At 48.8% G+C, this 15,168-nt stretch overlaps 1 protein-coding gene across 1 annotated transcript; it reads right to left on the reverse strand.

The window, feature by feature from the left end:
- Positions 1–1,710: 1,710 nt before the first annotated feature.
- Positions 1,711–14,990, reverse strand: LOC144590969 (uncharacterized). Its single transcript, XM_078395332.1, has 2 exons — positions 14,983–14,990; positions 1,711–7,829 (listed from the first exon to the last, which is right to left on the reverse strand). Exon 2 carries the CDS (start codon positions 7,679–7,681, stop codon positions 2,726–2,728), a length of 4,956 nt encoding a protein of 1,651 aa, XP_078251458.1. The 5' UTR covers positions 7,682–7,829; positions 14,983–14,990; the 3' UTR covers positions 1,711–2,725.
- Positions 14,991–15,168: the final 178 nt, after the last annotated feature.

The raw sequence follows: 15,168 nt of genomic DNA on the forward strand, positions 1-15,168 counted from the left end.
TAAAAACCTACTTATTAATGAACACAAAATCATTAGATCAAAATGGCAATCTCTTTTTCTTGAAATAAAATAAACCTCAAAAAGTTTCTTTAGTACCTGTCACTTTCTGTTTTGCGTTCGTTCTCGTTGATCCTCACACGTTCCGTTATTTATTGTTGCTCCTCTTGTTCCATTCTGTCCCTCACTGTCTTTCGATGTCTCTTCTGCTACTCACTCCCTCTCGATGTCTCCTTGCGTCATTCCTTCCTTGACCATGCTGTGACTTGTTTGCTTCCTCCCCTTGGCATGATCTAAAAAGTATAGAAATATCAGGATGTATATTTTTATAAATTCTAAATAAAAACCTACTTACTAATGAACACGAAAGCATTAGCTCAAAATGGCTTTTTTTCTTGAAATAAAATAAATCTCAATCAAAAGGGTTCTTTAGTGCCTGTCACTTTCTGTTTTGCGTCTTTCTCGTTGATCCTCACACGTTCCGTCATTTATTGTTGCTCCTCTTGTTCCATTCTGTCCCTCACTGCCTCTCGATGTCTCTTCTGCTACTCACTCCCTTTCGATGTCTCCTCGCGTCGTTCATTCCTTGACCAAGCTGTGAATTGTTTGCTCCCTCCCCTTGGCATGATCTAAAAAGTATAGAAATATCAGGATGTATATTTTTATAAATTCTAAATAAAAACCTACTTACTAATGAACATGAAAGCATTAGCTCAAAATGGCTTTTTTTTTCTTGAAATAAAATAAATCTCAATCAAAAAGGTTCTTTAGTGCCTGTCACTTTCCGTTTTGCGTCTTTCTCGTTGATCCTCACACGTTCCGTCATTTATTGTTGCTCCTCTTGTTCCATTCTGTCCCTCACTGCCTCTCAATGTCTCTTCTGCTACTCACTCCCTTTCGATGTCTCCTCTTGGCATAATCTAAAAAATATAGAAATATCACGATGTATATATTTATAAATTCTAAATAAAAACCTACTTATTAATGAACACGAAATCATTAGATCAAAATGGCAATCTCTTTTTCTTGAAATAAAATAAACCTCAAAAAGGTTCTTTAGTACCTGTCACTTTCTGTTTTGCGCTCGTTATCGTTGATCCTCACACGTTCCGTTATTTATTGTTGCTCCTCTTGTTCCATTCTGTCCCTCACTGCCTTTCGATGTCTCTTCTGCTACTCACTCCCTCTCGATGTCTCCTTGCGTCATTCCTTCCTTGACCATGCTGTGACTTGTTTGCTTCCTCCCCTTGGCATGATCTAAAAAGTATAGAAATATCAGGATGTATATTTTTATCAATTCTAAATAAAAACCTACTTACTAATGAACACGAAAGCATTAGATCAAAATGGCATTTTTCTTCTTGAAATAAAATAAACCTCAAAGAAAAAGTTTCTTTAGTACCTGTCACTTTCTGTTTGCTTTCTTTCTCATTGATCCTCACACGTCCAGTTATTTGTTGTTGCTCCTCTTGTTCCCTTCTGCTCCTCAGTCTTTCGATGTCTCTTTGTGTCGTTCCTTCCTTGACCAAGCTGTGAATTGTTTGCTCCCTCCTCTTGGCATAATCTAAAAAATATAGAAATATTACGATGTATATATTTATAAATTCTAAATAAAAACCTACTTATTAATGAACACAAAATCATTAGATCAAAATGGCAATTTCTTTTTCTTGAAATAAAATAAACCTCAAAAAGGTTCTTTAGTACCTGTCACTTTCTGTTTTGCGTCCGTTCTCGTTGATCCTCACACGTCCCGTTATTTATTGTTGCTCCTCTTGTTCCATTCTGTCCCTCACTGCCTCTCGATGTCTCTTCTGCTACTCACTCCCTTTCGATGTCTCCTCGCGTCGTTCCTTCCTTGACCAAGCTGTGAATTGTTTGCTCCCTCCTCCTGGCACAAAAGCATTAGATCCTCACACGTCCAGTTATTTGTTGTTGCTCCTCTTGTTCCCTTCTGCTCCTCACTGTCTTTCGATGTCTCTTTGTGTCGTTCCTTCCTTGACCAAGCTGTGAATTGTTTGCTCCCTCCTCTTGGCATGATCTCAAAAATATTGAAATATCAATAGACAATAGACAATAGGTGCAGGAGTAGGCCATTCAGCCCTTCGAGCCAGCACCGCCATTCAATGCGATGATGGCTGATCACTCTCAATCAGTACCCTGTTCCTGCCTACTCCCTATACCTCCTCGTTCTCCCCATACCCCCTCATTCTAGCCCTTGCTGCTACTCGATGTCTCTTTGCTGTTGGTGACTCAATGCGAACCCAACGGGTCCGCGCCTGTGCAGTTGGGGCCAATTATAGACAATAGACAATTCCAGTGTATACAAGCCCAATCGCTCCAGCCTTTCAACATACGACAGTCCCGCCATTCCGGGAATTAACCTAGTGAACCTACGCTGCACGCCCTCCATAGCAAGAATATCCTTCCTCAATTGATCTAATACTTACGTTAGAAGGACTTTTCCATCTCCAGTGCCCGTCATCCGTGTGTGACGTTACAATGTGAACCCAACGGATCCGCGCCTCTAAAGTCGGTGCCCGTTGATCTACTACTTACGTTAAAAGGCCGCTGGTTCTGTGCGTGACGCTCAACGCCTAATTGGTCCGGGTTCACGTGGTGCATTCTGATTGGCTCCTGCCGCTCCTCCACACGTGCGGCCGATTAATATGCTCTGACCTCCCGCTCGACGCCTCATTGGTCCAGGTCCCACTTGGGGAGTCATTGCTCAGCGAAGCACGCTTCGAATGACAACATTCTTCGTTGATATCGTATCCTTCAGGAAAACTTTGACATTTTCCCTAGCCTTTCCTCGGCTAAGAGCCACATACAATTGACCATGCTGAAATACCGGTTTCTCCAGGTATATCAACACTTTTTCCATGGTCTGTCCTTGTGCTCTGTGGATTGTCATAGCAAAACACGTCTGAACGGGGAATTGTCTCCGCTGAAAGGGAATGTCTTCGCCTTCTGTCAAAGTAAGCGGTATCCTAGGAATCATCACAATTTCATTTCTGAAGGCTCCAATGGTGATTTTTGCAACGATCAAGTTATTGTGTAGCTGTTCCACAATCATCCTCGTTCCGTTGCATAGTCTTGGTGGTGCCAAATTCCTCATTAAAATGATCGGAGATCCCTTTTTCAACTCCAATTTGTGCGGTGGTAATCCAGAGATCTCCACTGAATCGAGGAATTCTGTTGGGAAGTGAGTAGCATCAGTTCCCTCAGTCACAGCATTGAACGAAAGGTATGTCTTCATGATCCCTGGGAAGCATCTGATACATCTAGAATTGATGCTCCTCATAATGTCATTCAGCGGAACCAAGATACAATTGTTAGAAAATAATTCGGCAGGATTGTCGAAGGTGGGATATATAAAATCCATGCAATCCTCCAGTGATCTTCCAGCTAGAACCATGTCTTGTGGGATTTCAATCTCATCGTCTTCATTTTTCAAAATCCTGTCTTCTCCAACATTCAGCAAAAATTGAGAATAGTCGTCTTCTCCATCTCCCAATCGCATATTCCTCTTCAAGTTGAACATGGTGAAAGTCCTCCACAAGTAGGATTTCTTGATGCATGAATTTTCAATATCAGCATCGTTTCCCCTTTTCACAACAGGAAGGAGTTGTCTAAAATCACCACAACAAACGGTAATAATACCGCCAAAAGGCTCATCCTTGGTGCATATATCCCGAAGAGTTCTATCCACGGCTTCGAAGCTCTCCCTCCTAATCATCGGACACTCATCCCAAACAATCAGTCTCACTTGCCTGATCAACTGTGCCGTGTAGGAATTCTTTTCAATGTTGCACATTGTATTCTCGCTCACTTCGATGGGTATCTTGAAGCGAGAATGTGCAGTTCTTCCACCAGGCATCAATGTAGCAGCTATCCCAGAGGATGCTACAGCAAAAGCAACATCACCTTTACCTCTAACTTTGGAGAGGATCAAATTTGTGAGAAATGTCTTTCCCGTTCCTGCTGGGGAATCAATGAAAATCATTGAAGGAACATTCCTATCCAAGCAGCCGCACACATGGTCATACACGACTCTTTGCTCAGCATTCAGCATCGGCTCCTTCTCTGCAACAAACTGCTGTTGTTCAGGCACACTATACTGCAACTCATGCAGCAATTCTGGATTGTCAACAATGTTCATCCTTCCATTTCTTGGTTTGGGCAAATGAAAGTATTCCAGGGTCTTGTTATAATTCGCAAGCTTGTCTTGAATATACAACAGAGCTTGATCATGATGCCTCTCATCAATCATGATATTTTGATGACTGCTTAGTGTCGATTCTTTTTCAAGGAAATTCTCAGACATGGAATTTTTGAAGCGATCCCATAGTTGTCGAGGATTGTTGACCTCGTCGTTCATCAGCAAAACGACAAATAAATCTCTTATTGCACCAGGGAGCTTTGTCTTCTCAGCATCTTCCATCGTCTGTCGCCAATGGTCATCATCTTGCAACAAACCTCTTTCTATGCAGACGTCTTTGAATGAAGAAAGAATATGTCCATCATGTGTCCTTAATGAATCAAAGGATACTGGCCCTTTTACGTGATGGAGAAGCAGTCTCAAGTAGTACAGATCACCACATCTTGGAGAAACTGTATACACACGTCCCAGAACGTTGACTTCAAAAAAACCTGGAAAATCCTCCACTATCTTTCCAACCTTCCTTCTTTGCCATTTCTTCTTGTTCCACGTGTAAAACCGGGGAACATCAGTGTAATACAAAGTCCGTGCAAATTGATCTCGAGAACACAATTCCATGAATGCAGTTAAAGTTGTTCTCGCGAAATCATCATTTCTCACCCGCTGAACAGCATCGGCTGTGATAACGACTCGTTGTTCTTCTGGTAGATGTACCTGGAGTCGAATGACAGGAGGGTGTCTCTCATGAGTTGTAAATCCAAGGATTGATCCCACTGCTTCTGATGGACCAATGTATCTTCCAGTCAAGTACTGTATAATCTCGTCATCCCTGTTAAGTCCAAAAACTGCTTGATCACTCCCCTTCAAGGTGTACTTGATGACGTATTTGACCGACTTGACAGAGGAGCATATCTCAACATTCAAGTGACATTGGAACAACTTCAAGAGTTGAGCATTATAGGGCACAACCCATTCAGAAGTAATAGGTCGATGCCGGCGTCGTTCTTGATGTCCTTGAAATCCTCCCATATCCGGAGATCTTCTCCTGTACATAGGATATGAATCATCTCCACACCTTGTGCTCTCGATAAATGGCTTCGGGAATCTTTTATTGCATCTTCCATTCTTCCAACACTGAGAGGTGTGTTTGCAGTACGGTCCATGAATCATGTGCTTTAGTACCAATCCATGCAGCTCGGGATCTAACTGCGGGTCTGGTATTTCAGCTTGCACAAATCTGTCAACATCTCGTGGCCGTGGCTTATTCGCTTCGTCAAGCCACAGCAGACAGTGCAAATGAGGCAGTCCTCTCTTCTGATATTCCACAGTCAAGACAAAAGCTATACAATTTCCAAAGAGGCCATCCGGTCCAGTAAGGCACTTGATGAAGAGTTTTCTTTTCAGATCGAAGACCCTTGTAATCAAGTCTGGTCTATCACACGGCTGCTGATTCAAAAAGAGGCCGCGTTGGATCTCGCTCCACTTCGGATTGCAAGTCATTGTAATGAAAAACGAAGCAGTGCCGTACTTCCGAACATACATCATGGCGTCCTGGCATCGTTCCATCATGTATCTCGGTCCACCGACAAATGTTGAGGAGAGGATTATGCGCTTTCCAATGTTATCCAAATCGTCATTATCATTTAAGGCATCCGTCAGGCCTTTGTAAGTTGTTGATCTCAACGATGCTTGATTTAGGCGAATATAATTGAGCCTATCGTTCTCAATCTTAGCAGCCATGTCGACGACATATTGTTGAAAGAGTCGTCCTCCTCTCAAAAGTTGGTTAAATTCATTATCACGATTCATGATCTTATAGGCATAATATCGCATCGCTGTCAACTTCCTGCTGTTACGCATTTTGAGTTGGTAATGCCATCCATCATCTCCAAGCGGAAAGAAAAGAACATATTGAAGACTATCATACGACCTGTGAGACTCTGAAATGATCCGCAGGCCTCCTCCTCTTTCTTTCAAGATAATGTGACGTGATGTTGCCTCAGGTTCATTATTGTTTGGTATTATGACAGCAACTTCATTGGCAATTTGTCTGTTAAATCTCCTTTCATGTTCAAATGGTGGCCGACGATCTGGATCAATGACGATGGATGCCTCTGGTAAATCTCGAATTCTATCCTTTGCCACTTTAATTGAATTAATGTAAGGGTTGTTTAGTCTCATCAAGTTTTCAAGCATCTCAACAATTTCCCTTTGAATACCAGCATCTTGCAGTATACCCATTCGCAATTCAACACTATCTTGAGGGTCCATAAAATAGATCTGCAAGAATTGACTTGGCTGGTCTAGGTCAGGCATCAATGGACCAATGTAATGATGAATCTGCCCTTGAATGATGACTGAAGGACTCCATCCAGGTCTTGGTGGCACAACTTCCTTGGCACCGAATGACGTCATTTGAAAGAGGCAGTTGTATTGTCTAATATTCTTTCTGAACTCTTTTGCTTGTGGTGTGTCAATTGTGTACAATTTCATCAATTCATCAGGTAGTGTGCAGAGAGGAGCAATGTTTACCTTACCCTGCATGCAGCAAAAGTTTGCAGTTTCTCCAGAGAAACGGTACGCTCGACACTGAGGGCAAATCTTGGTCATTTCACCAACATCAGCAGATAGATTTCTCCTTGCGATTTGTACATTTCTTCTTCTTTTCCTGGCCCGCTCTTCAGCCACTCTTCTAGTTCTTTCATCTCCCATCTCTTGTCTCCTTTTGTTTTGCGTGCTCTCAAGTTGATCCTCAACACTCTCAGTCATTTCTTGTTGCATCTCTTGTTCTCTTCTGTGTTGTATTCTTTTTTGGTTATCCCTGAGACGTTCATTTCTTACTTGTCGAGTTTCTTCACTCCTTGTATCTTGTGCTCTCTTTCGGAGATGCTTGAGACGCTCAGTCTTTTCTTGTTGCGTCTCTTCTTCTCTTCTGTGTTGAATTCTTTTTTGGTTATCCCTGAGACGTTCAGTTCTTACTTGTCGAGTTTCTTCACTCCTTGTATCTTGTGCGCTCTTTCGGAGATGCTTGAGACGCTCAGTCGTTTCTTGTTGCGTCTCTTCTTCTCTTCTGTGTTGCATTCTTTTTTGGTTATCCCTGAGACGTTCAGTTCTTACTTGTCGAGTTTCTTCACTCCTTCTATCTTGTGCTCTCTTTTGGAGATGCTTGAGACGCTCAGTCGTTTCTTGTTGCGTCTCTTGTTCTCTGCTGTGTTGCATTCTTGTTTGCTCATCCCTGAGACGTTTAGTTCTTGCTTGTTGTGTTTCTTCACTACTACTCTCTTGCGCTCTCTTTTGAAGATGCTCAGTCGTTTCTTGTTGCGTCTCTTCTTCTCTTCTGTGTTGCATTCCTTTTTGGTTATCCCTGAGACGTTTAGTACTCGTTTGTGGCATTTCTTCACTACTACTCTCTTGCGCTCTCTTTCGAAGATGCTCAGTTGTTTCTTGTTGCGTCTCTTCTTCTCTTCTGTGTTGCATTCCTTTTTGGTTATCCCTGAGACGTTTAGTACTCGTTTGTTGCATTTCTTCACTACTACTCTCTTGCGCTCTCTTTCGATCTCTTTTTTGGCCTTCCTTGAGATGTCCCGTTTTTTCTTGTTGCCTTCTAATTTCTGCCTGTTGACGTCTGCTAATGTTCGTTGACCATCCTGCACCTCGTTTTCTCCCTCTTCTTGGCATGATGTTAAAAACAAACAGATATTGATCAGGTGGGGGGGGGGGGGTGGGAGTTGAGGGATACAGAGGGTGAGTGAGGAAGGGTGTTAGACCAATGCAGGAGAGGTTTGGGGGACTTTCAAGGAGGGATCAGGGGTGGATGGATTGGGTGAGTGGGTGGGTGAAGGAGGGGGGATAAAGGGGGTTGCGGGGGATGGAGGATAAGAGTGAGAGGTGGGTTGTGGGGGGGCGGAGAGGATGATAACGGGTTGACGGGGCAATGGAGTGGAGAGTGGGGCTCTTAAAAAAAAATCTGAAACCAATTTAAGTTAATGCAGCACAGGTTTGGGGTAGTTTTAAGGGGGATTGAGGGGGGAATGGAGTTCGTGAGTGGGGCTCTCAAAAAAATCCTAAACACAATTTCAGCTAATGCAGGTTTAGGGGAGTTTTATGGGGGGTGGGTGGGGGGGAATGGGGTGCGTGAATGGAAGGATGGAGTGGTTGAGTAAGGGGAGGGTGGTAGACCAATGCAGTGGAGGTTTGGGGGAGTTTTAAACGGGGTTCAGGGGGAATGAATTGGGTGAATGGGGTGGAGGAGGGGGGATAAGGGGGCTGAGGGAGATGGGAGTGTGTGATTGGAGGATAAGGGGAATTGATTTGGGTTGTGGGGGGGTGATAAGTGGGGTTGAGGGGGTGTGGATGGAGTGGGTGAGTGGGGCTCTTAAAAAAAAAAAGGAAACCAATTTAAGTAAATGCAGCACAGAATTGGGAGAGTTTTAAGAGGGATTGAGGGGGGAATGGAGTGTGTGACTGGAGCTCTGTAAAATCTTAAACACAATTTCAGTTAATGCGACAGAGGTTTGGGGGAGTTATAAGGGGTTTCAGGTGGGAATGCAGTGTGTGAGTGGTGGAGGGAGGGGGGATGGAGTGGCTGAGTGTTAGACCAATGCAGTAGAGGTTTGGGGGAGTTTCAAAGGGGGTTCAGGGGGGATGAATTGGGTGAATAGAGGGGGGGATAAGGGGGCTGAGGGGGATGGAGTGGATGAGAAGAGGATAAGGGGGGATGAGGTGGGTTGTGCGGGGGATGATAAGTGGGATTGAGGGTGTGTGGATGGAGTGGGATTGTGGGGCTATTAAAAAAAACCTGAGACCAATTTAAGTAAATGCAGCACAGGTTTGGGGGAGTTTTAAGGGAGATTGAAGGGGGTATGGAGTGCCTGAGTGGGGCTCTCAAAAAAATCCTAAACACAATCTCAGTTAATGCAGGTTTGGGGGAGTTAAGGGGGTTTCAGGTGGGAATGGAGTGTGTGAGTGGGGGAGAGGGGGGATGGAGTGGCTGTGTTAGACCAATGCAGTAGCGGTTTGGGGGAGTTTCAAAGGGAGTTCAGCAGCGATGAAATGGGTGAATGGAGTGTGGAAGAGGGGGGGATAAGGGGGCTGGAGTGGGTGAGAAGAGGATAAGGGGGCTGAGGTGGGTTATGGAGGGGATGATAAGTGGGGTTGAGGGGGGTGTGGATGGAGTGGGTGAGTGGGGCTCTTAAAAAAACCCTGAAACCAATTTAAGTTAATGCAGCACAGGTTTGGGGGAGTTTTAAGGGAGATTGAAGGGGGAATGGAGTGCGTAAGTGGGGCTCTTAAAAAAATCTGAGACCAATTTAAGTTAATGCAGCACAGGTTTGGGGGAGTTTTAAGGGGGATTGAAGAGCATGAGTGGGGCTCTCAAAAAAATCCTAAACACAATTTCAGTTAATGCAGGAGAGGTTTGGGGGAGTTTTATGGGGGGGTGGGTGGGGGGGAATGGGGTGCGTGAGTGGAAGGATGGAGTGGTTGAGTAAGGGGAGGGTGTTAGACCAATGCAGTGGAGGTTTGGGGGAGTTTTAAAGGGGGTTCAGGGGGACTGAATTGGGTGAATGGGGTGGAGGAGGGGGGTATAAGGGGGCTGGAGTGGGTGAGGGGAGGATAAGAGGGTTGAGGTGGGTTGCAGGGGGGATGGTAAGTGGGGTTGAGGGGGGTGTGGATGGAGTGGGGCTCTTAAACAAAAAACTGAATCCAATTTAAATTAATGCAGCACAGGTTTGGGGAGTTTTAAGGGGGATTGAAGGGGGAATGGAGTGCGTGAATGGGGCTCTGAAGAAAGATTTGGGGGAGTTTTAAGCGGGGGGGGGGGGGGGTTGAGGTGGGAATTGAGTGCCTGAGTGAGGGGGATGGGGTGGCTGCGTAAGGGGAGGTGTTAGACCAATACAGTCGAGGTTTGGGGGAGTTTTAAAGGGGGTTCAGGGGGAATGGAATGGGAGATGGAGAGAGGATAAGGAGGATAGTGGGTGAGGGGAGGATAAGAGGGTTGAGGTGGGTTGCAGGGGGGATGATTAGTGGGGTTGAGGGAGTATGGATGGAGTAGGTGAGTGGGGCTCTGAAAAAAATCCTAAACACAATTTCAGTTAATATAGGAGAGGTTTGGGGGAGTTTTAAGGGCGGGGGGGTTAGGTGGGAATGGAGTGCCTGAGTGAAGGGGGTTGAGGTGGGAATGGAGTGGCTGAGTAAGAGGAGGGTGTTAGACCAATGCAGTGAAGGCTTGGGGGAGTTTTAAAGGGGGCTCAGGGGGGATGAATTGGGTGAGTGGAGGGGGGGATAAGGGGGCTGAGGAGGTTGGAGTGGGTGAGGGGACGATAAGGCAGGTTGAGGTGGGTTGTGGGATGATAAGTGGGGTTGAGGGGGTGTGAATGGAGTGGGTCTCTTACAAACACCTGAAACCAATTTAAGTTAATGCAGCACAGGCTTGGGGGAGTTTTAAAGGGGATTGATGGGGGAATGGAGTGCAAGAGTGGGGCTCTGAAAAAACCATAAACAAAATTCCAGTTAATCCAGGAGAGGTTTGGTGGAGTGTTAACGGGAGATTGAGGTGGGAATGGAGTGCGTGAGTGGGGATGGAGTGGCTGAGTGTGGGGAGGGTTTTAGACCAATGCAGTAGAGGTTTTTTGGGGAGTTTTAAAGGGGGTTCGGGGGGATGAATGTGGGGAGGTGGAGGGGGGATTGAGAGAGTGAGTTGAGTTCTCAAATGAAACAAATCTAAATGAGGAAAAATGAAATTATTTTTATGTTTAAAAAACAAAGCGTTTTTTTCTTTAAATCGTTTTTTAAAGTGAAATAATCCTATGAAAACGTACTTTTTTGACAAAAAAGAAATCAATGCTTTTTGAAATGAAGCGTTTTTCTTTGAAAATGAAAAGAATATAAATGAAGGCGACGTTTTATTTTACTCCCTCACGTGGTACACCAACCAATGGGGCGTCGAGTGCGAAGTGGGAAGCTGAACAGAAAAAGGCAACGTTCACTCACTAAAAAACCCTCCCCGAAGTATGAAATAGAAATAAAACAATCGGAAATGAGGAAAAATGAAATGCAAGTAATGTTAAAAAGACAAAAAAAATTTAGAGCACAAAACGGCAAACCTCCCTAACTAAAGAAAGCCTCCCCTAGGTAAAAACTAAAAAGAAACGAAAGTAAATAAGGTAAAATGAAATGGACTTTATGTTTAAACAAAGCGATTTGCTTTAAATAAAATATCAATGGAAATGAAGCTTATCTTGTATTGCACAGCAGCAGCCAAAGCTCGACGTCTCAGCACGAACCAGACAGTTCAGCAGCAGCGAGAGCTTTCAGGGGGACACGCCCTGTCGTACAAATAAGAGCGTCGGCGATCCTCTCACGTGGGGGGGGGGGGGGTGAGCGGGGGAGCGCATTAGTGAAAGGTCCGGGGGGGGGGGGCGGGGGAGCGCATTAGTGAAAGGTCCGGGGGGAGCGCATTAGTAGAGGTTTGGGGGAGTTTCAAAGGGGGTTCAGGGGGGATGAATTGGGTGAATGGAGGGTGGAAGAGAGGGGGGTAATGGGGCTGGGGGATGGAGTGGGTGAGAAGAGGATAAGGGGGTGGGTTGTGGGGGGGGATGATAAGGAGTTGAGGGGGTGTGAATGGAGTGGGTGAGTGGGGCTTGTAAAAAAAAAACCTGAAACCAATTTAAGTTAATGCAGCACAGGTTTGGGGGAGTTTTAAGGGGGATGAAGGGGGGAATGGAGTGCGTGAGTGGGGCTCTGAAGAGGGGAGGGAGGAGGGGAGGGAGGGGGAACTCCCCTTTTCCCAGTACCCCTCTTTCCCCGTTGGGCCCGTCCCCGTAGGGTTTCCATTGTAACCGGGAGGGGGGGAGGGAGGGTGGAAGGAGGGGGGAGGGGGAGAGGGGTGGAAGGGTGGAGGGATGGGGGGAGGGAGTGGGGGAGGGTCGGATGGAGGGAAGGAGGGAGGGGTGAGTTAGGGGCTGAGTGGTGATGGAGGTTGAGATTGAGGGGGGAGAGAGTGGGGATGGAGGTGGGAAGGAGGGGGGAGGAAGAGGTTGAGGGGGAAGTGGGACCTCCCCTTTTCCCAGTACCCCTCTTTCCCCCACCACCAAGCCCCCACCGCAACGACCCCTGTTGTCCCCCTACCCAGTCCCCATTCTCAGACCACCCCGCATTCTCTTGGAATAAAAAAAAATGCTTTAAAAAAAAGTGCTTTTTAATTGCTTGTTTTGAAACATTCGCGGTTAAGTGCTGGTTTTGAAACATTCGCGGCTACTTAGTGCTTCTGTCAGTTGCTTTTCGAGGGAGGGAGTAGGGAGGTGTGGAGGGGGGAGGGGAGGGGGAGGGAGGGGGGGAGGGGGGTAGGGGGGAGGGGGAGGGAGGGGGGAAGGGGAGGGAGGGGGAGGGAGGGGGGGAGGGAGGGAGAAGGGAGGGAGGGGGGAGTGAGGGGGAGGGAGGGGAACCTCCCATTTTCCCAGTACCCCTCTTTCCCCATTGGGCCCGTCCTCGTAGGGTTTCCATTGTAACCGGGAGGAGGGGAGGGAGGGAGGAGGGAGGTGTGTAGGTGTGGAGGGAGGAGGGGAGGGGAGGGGGAGGGGAGGGGAGGGGGGGAGGGGGGAAGGGGGGAGGAGGGAGGGAGAGGGGAGGGAGGGGGGTAGGGGGGAGGTAAGGGGGAGGGAGGGGGAGGGGAGGGGGGAAGGGGGAGGGAGGGGGATCTCCCCTTTTCCCAGTACCCCTCTTTCCCCGTTGGGCCCGTCCTCGTAGGGTATCCATTGTAACCGGGAGGAGGGGAGGGAGGGAAGGAGGAGGGAGGTGTGGAGGGAGGAGTGGAGGGGAGGGAGGGGGAGGGGAGGGAGGGGGGTAGGGGGGAGGGGGAGGGAGGGGAAGGGGGGAGGGGGAAGGGGGTAGTGAGGGGGACCTCCCCTTTTCCCAGTACCCCTCTTTCCCCGTTGGGCCCGTCCTCGTAGGGTTTCCATTGTAACGGGGAGGGGGGAGGGAGGGTGGAAGGAGGGGGGAGGGGGAGAGGGATGGAACGGTGGAGGGAGGGGGGAGGGATTGGGGGAGGGAGGAATGGAGGAAAGGAGGGAGGGGGGAGTTAGAGGGGAGGGAGGGGGGAGGGAGTTGGGGAGGGAGGGGGAGGAGGGGGGGAGGGAGTGGGGATGGAGGTGGGAAGGAGGGGGGATGAAGGGGTTGAGGGGGGAAGGGGGACCTCCCCTTTTCCCAGTACCCCTCTTTCCCCATTGGGCCCGTCCTCGTAGGGTTTCCATTGTAACCGGGAGGGAGGGGGGAGGGAGGTGTGGAGGGAGGTGTGGAGGGAGGAGGGGAGGGGGAGGGAGGGGGGTGGGGAGGGGGGAAGGGGAGGGGGGAGGGAAGGGGGGAGCGGGTAGGGGGGAGGGGAGGGAGGGGGATCTCCCCTTTTCCCAGTACCCCTCTTTCCCCGTTGGGCCCGTCCCCGTAGGGTTTCCATTGTAACCGGGAGGGGGGGAGGGAGGGTGGAAGGAGGGGGGAGGGGGAGAGGGATGGAATGGTGGAGGGAGGGGGGAGGGAGTGGGGGAGGGTGGGATGGAGGGAAGGAGGGAGGGGGGGAGTTAGGGGCTGAGTGGTGATGGAGGTTGGGATTGAGGGGGGAGGGAGGGGGGGAGGGAGTGGGGATGGGAGTGGGGATGGAGGTGGGAAGGAGGGGGGAGGAAGGGGTTGAGGGGGGAAGTGGGACCTCCCCTTTTCCCAGTACCCCTCTTTCCCCCACCACCAAGCCCCCTCCGCAACGACCCCTGTTGTCCCCAGTCCCCATTCACAGACCCCCCCCCCCATTCCCTCTCTCCCCCATACAGTGCTTTTTTCGAAACATTCGCGGTCACATAGTGCTTCTCACTGTAGCACCCATCTCAAACAAGCATTGGGAGGATGGGAGGGAGGGAAGGGGAGGGAGGAGGGAGGTGTGGAGGGAGGAGGGGAGGGAAGGGGGGAAGGGGAGGGGGGGAAGGGGGGGAGGGAGAGGGGAGGGAGGGGGGATGGGATGGGGGAAGGGGGGAGGGAGGGGGACCTCCCCTTTTCCCAGTACCCCTCTTTCCCCGTTGGGCCCGTCCTCGTAGGGTTTCCATTGTAACCGGGAGGAGGGGAGGGAGGGAAGGGGGAGGGAGGGAGGAGGGAGGTGTGGAGGGAGGAGGGGAGGGGAGGGAGGGGGAGGGGAGGGAGGGGGGTAGGGGGGAGGGGGAGGGAGGGGGAGGGGAGGGGGAAGGGGGTAGTGAGGGGGACCTCCCCTTTTCCCTGTACCCCTCTTTCCCCGTTGGGCCCGTCCTCGTAGGGTTTCCATTGTAACCGGGAGGAGGGGAGGGAGGGAAGGGGGAGGGAGGGAGGAGTTAGGGGAGGAGGGGTGAGGGAGGTGGGGAGGGAGTTGGGGAGGAGGGGGGGAGGGAGTGGGGATGGAGGTGGGAAGGAGTGGGGAGGAAGGGGTTGAGGGGGAAGGGGGGAGGGAGGGAATAGGGGGGGAGGGAGTGGGGATGGAGGTGGGAAGGAGTGGGGAGGAAGGGGTTGAGGGGGGAAGGGGGGGAGAGAGGGAATAGGGGCCCCATGCTGATCTGTGTATGTTAAGTGACTTGCACAACTTTAAAAAACTGGCAGTTGCCTTTCGCAACAATGTTGCAACAATCTCACACAAGCATTGTGACGTCACAAGCTGAAGATGTAAATTTAAAACCGAGCTGATCTCTCATTGGTGCACGGGTGCCATTGTGACATCACGCGCTGAAGCCCCTTCAAGAAAAGGGTTAGAAATGAAAATTTAAACTTTAATATCTCTCTAGCTTTAAAAAGGTAGCTTCAATTTGAACGAAAGTACTTACAATAGTTGCCCATGTTAATGGTGAATATGGCGGTACAAAAATCGTAGCGCTTTGGTGTACCGTCAGGGAGGAGTAGGGTTTGTAAGTTATATGGACAGAAACTCTTCGGAATCTTCCGTACATACACATATACATACATACATACGGAATGTTGGACCGCAGAGTTTTAGTAGTATACTAGACCGA

The sequence above is a fragment of the Rhinoraja longicauda genome, unplaced genomic scaffold (assembly GCF_053455715.1).
Source record: "Rhinoraja longicauda isolate Sanriku21f unplaced genomic scaffold, sRhiLon1.1 Scf000437, whole genome shotgun sequence".
In the NCBI taxonomy this organism is placed as follows: Eukaryota; Metazoa; Chordata; class Chondrichthyes; order Rajiformes; family Arhynchobatidae; genus Rhinoraja; species Rhinoraja longicauda.

Bases quoted from the DNA above. Each gene is read 5' to 3' on its own strand.
- LOC144590969 (XM_078395332.1), bottom strand. From the start codon at position 7,681: ATGCAACAAACGAGTACTAAACGTCTCAGGGATAACCAAAAAGGAATG.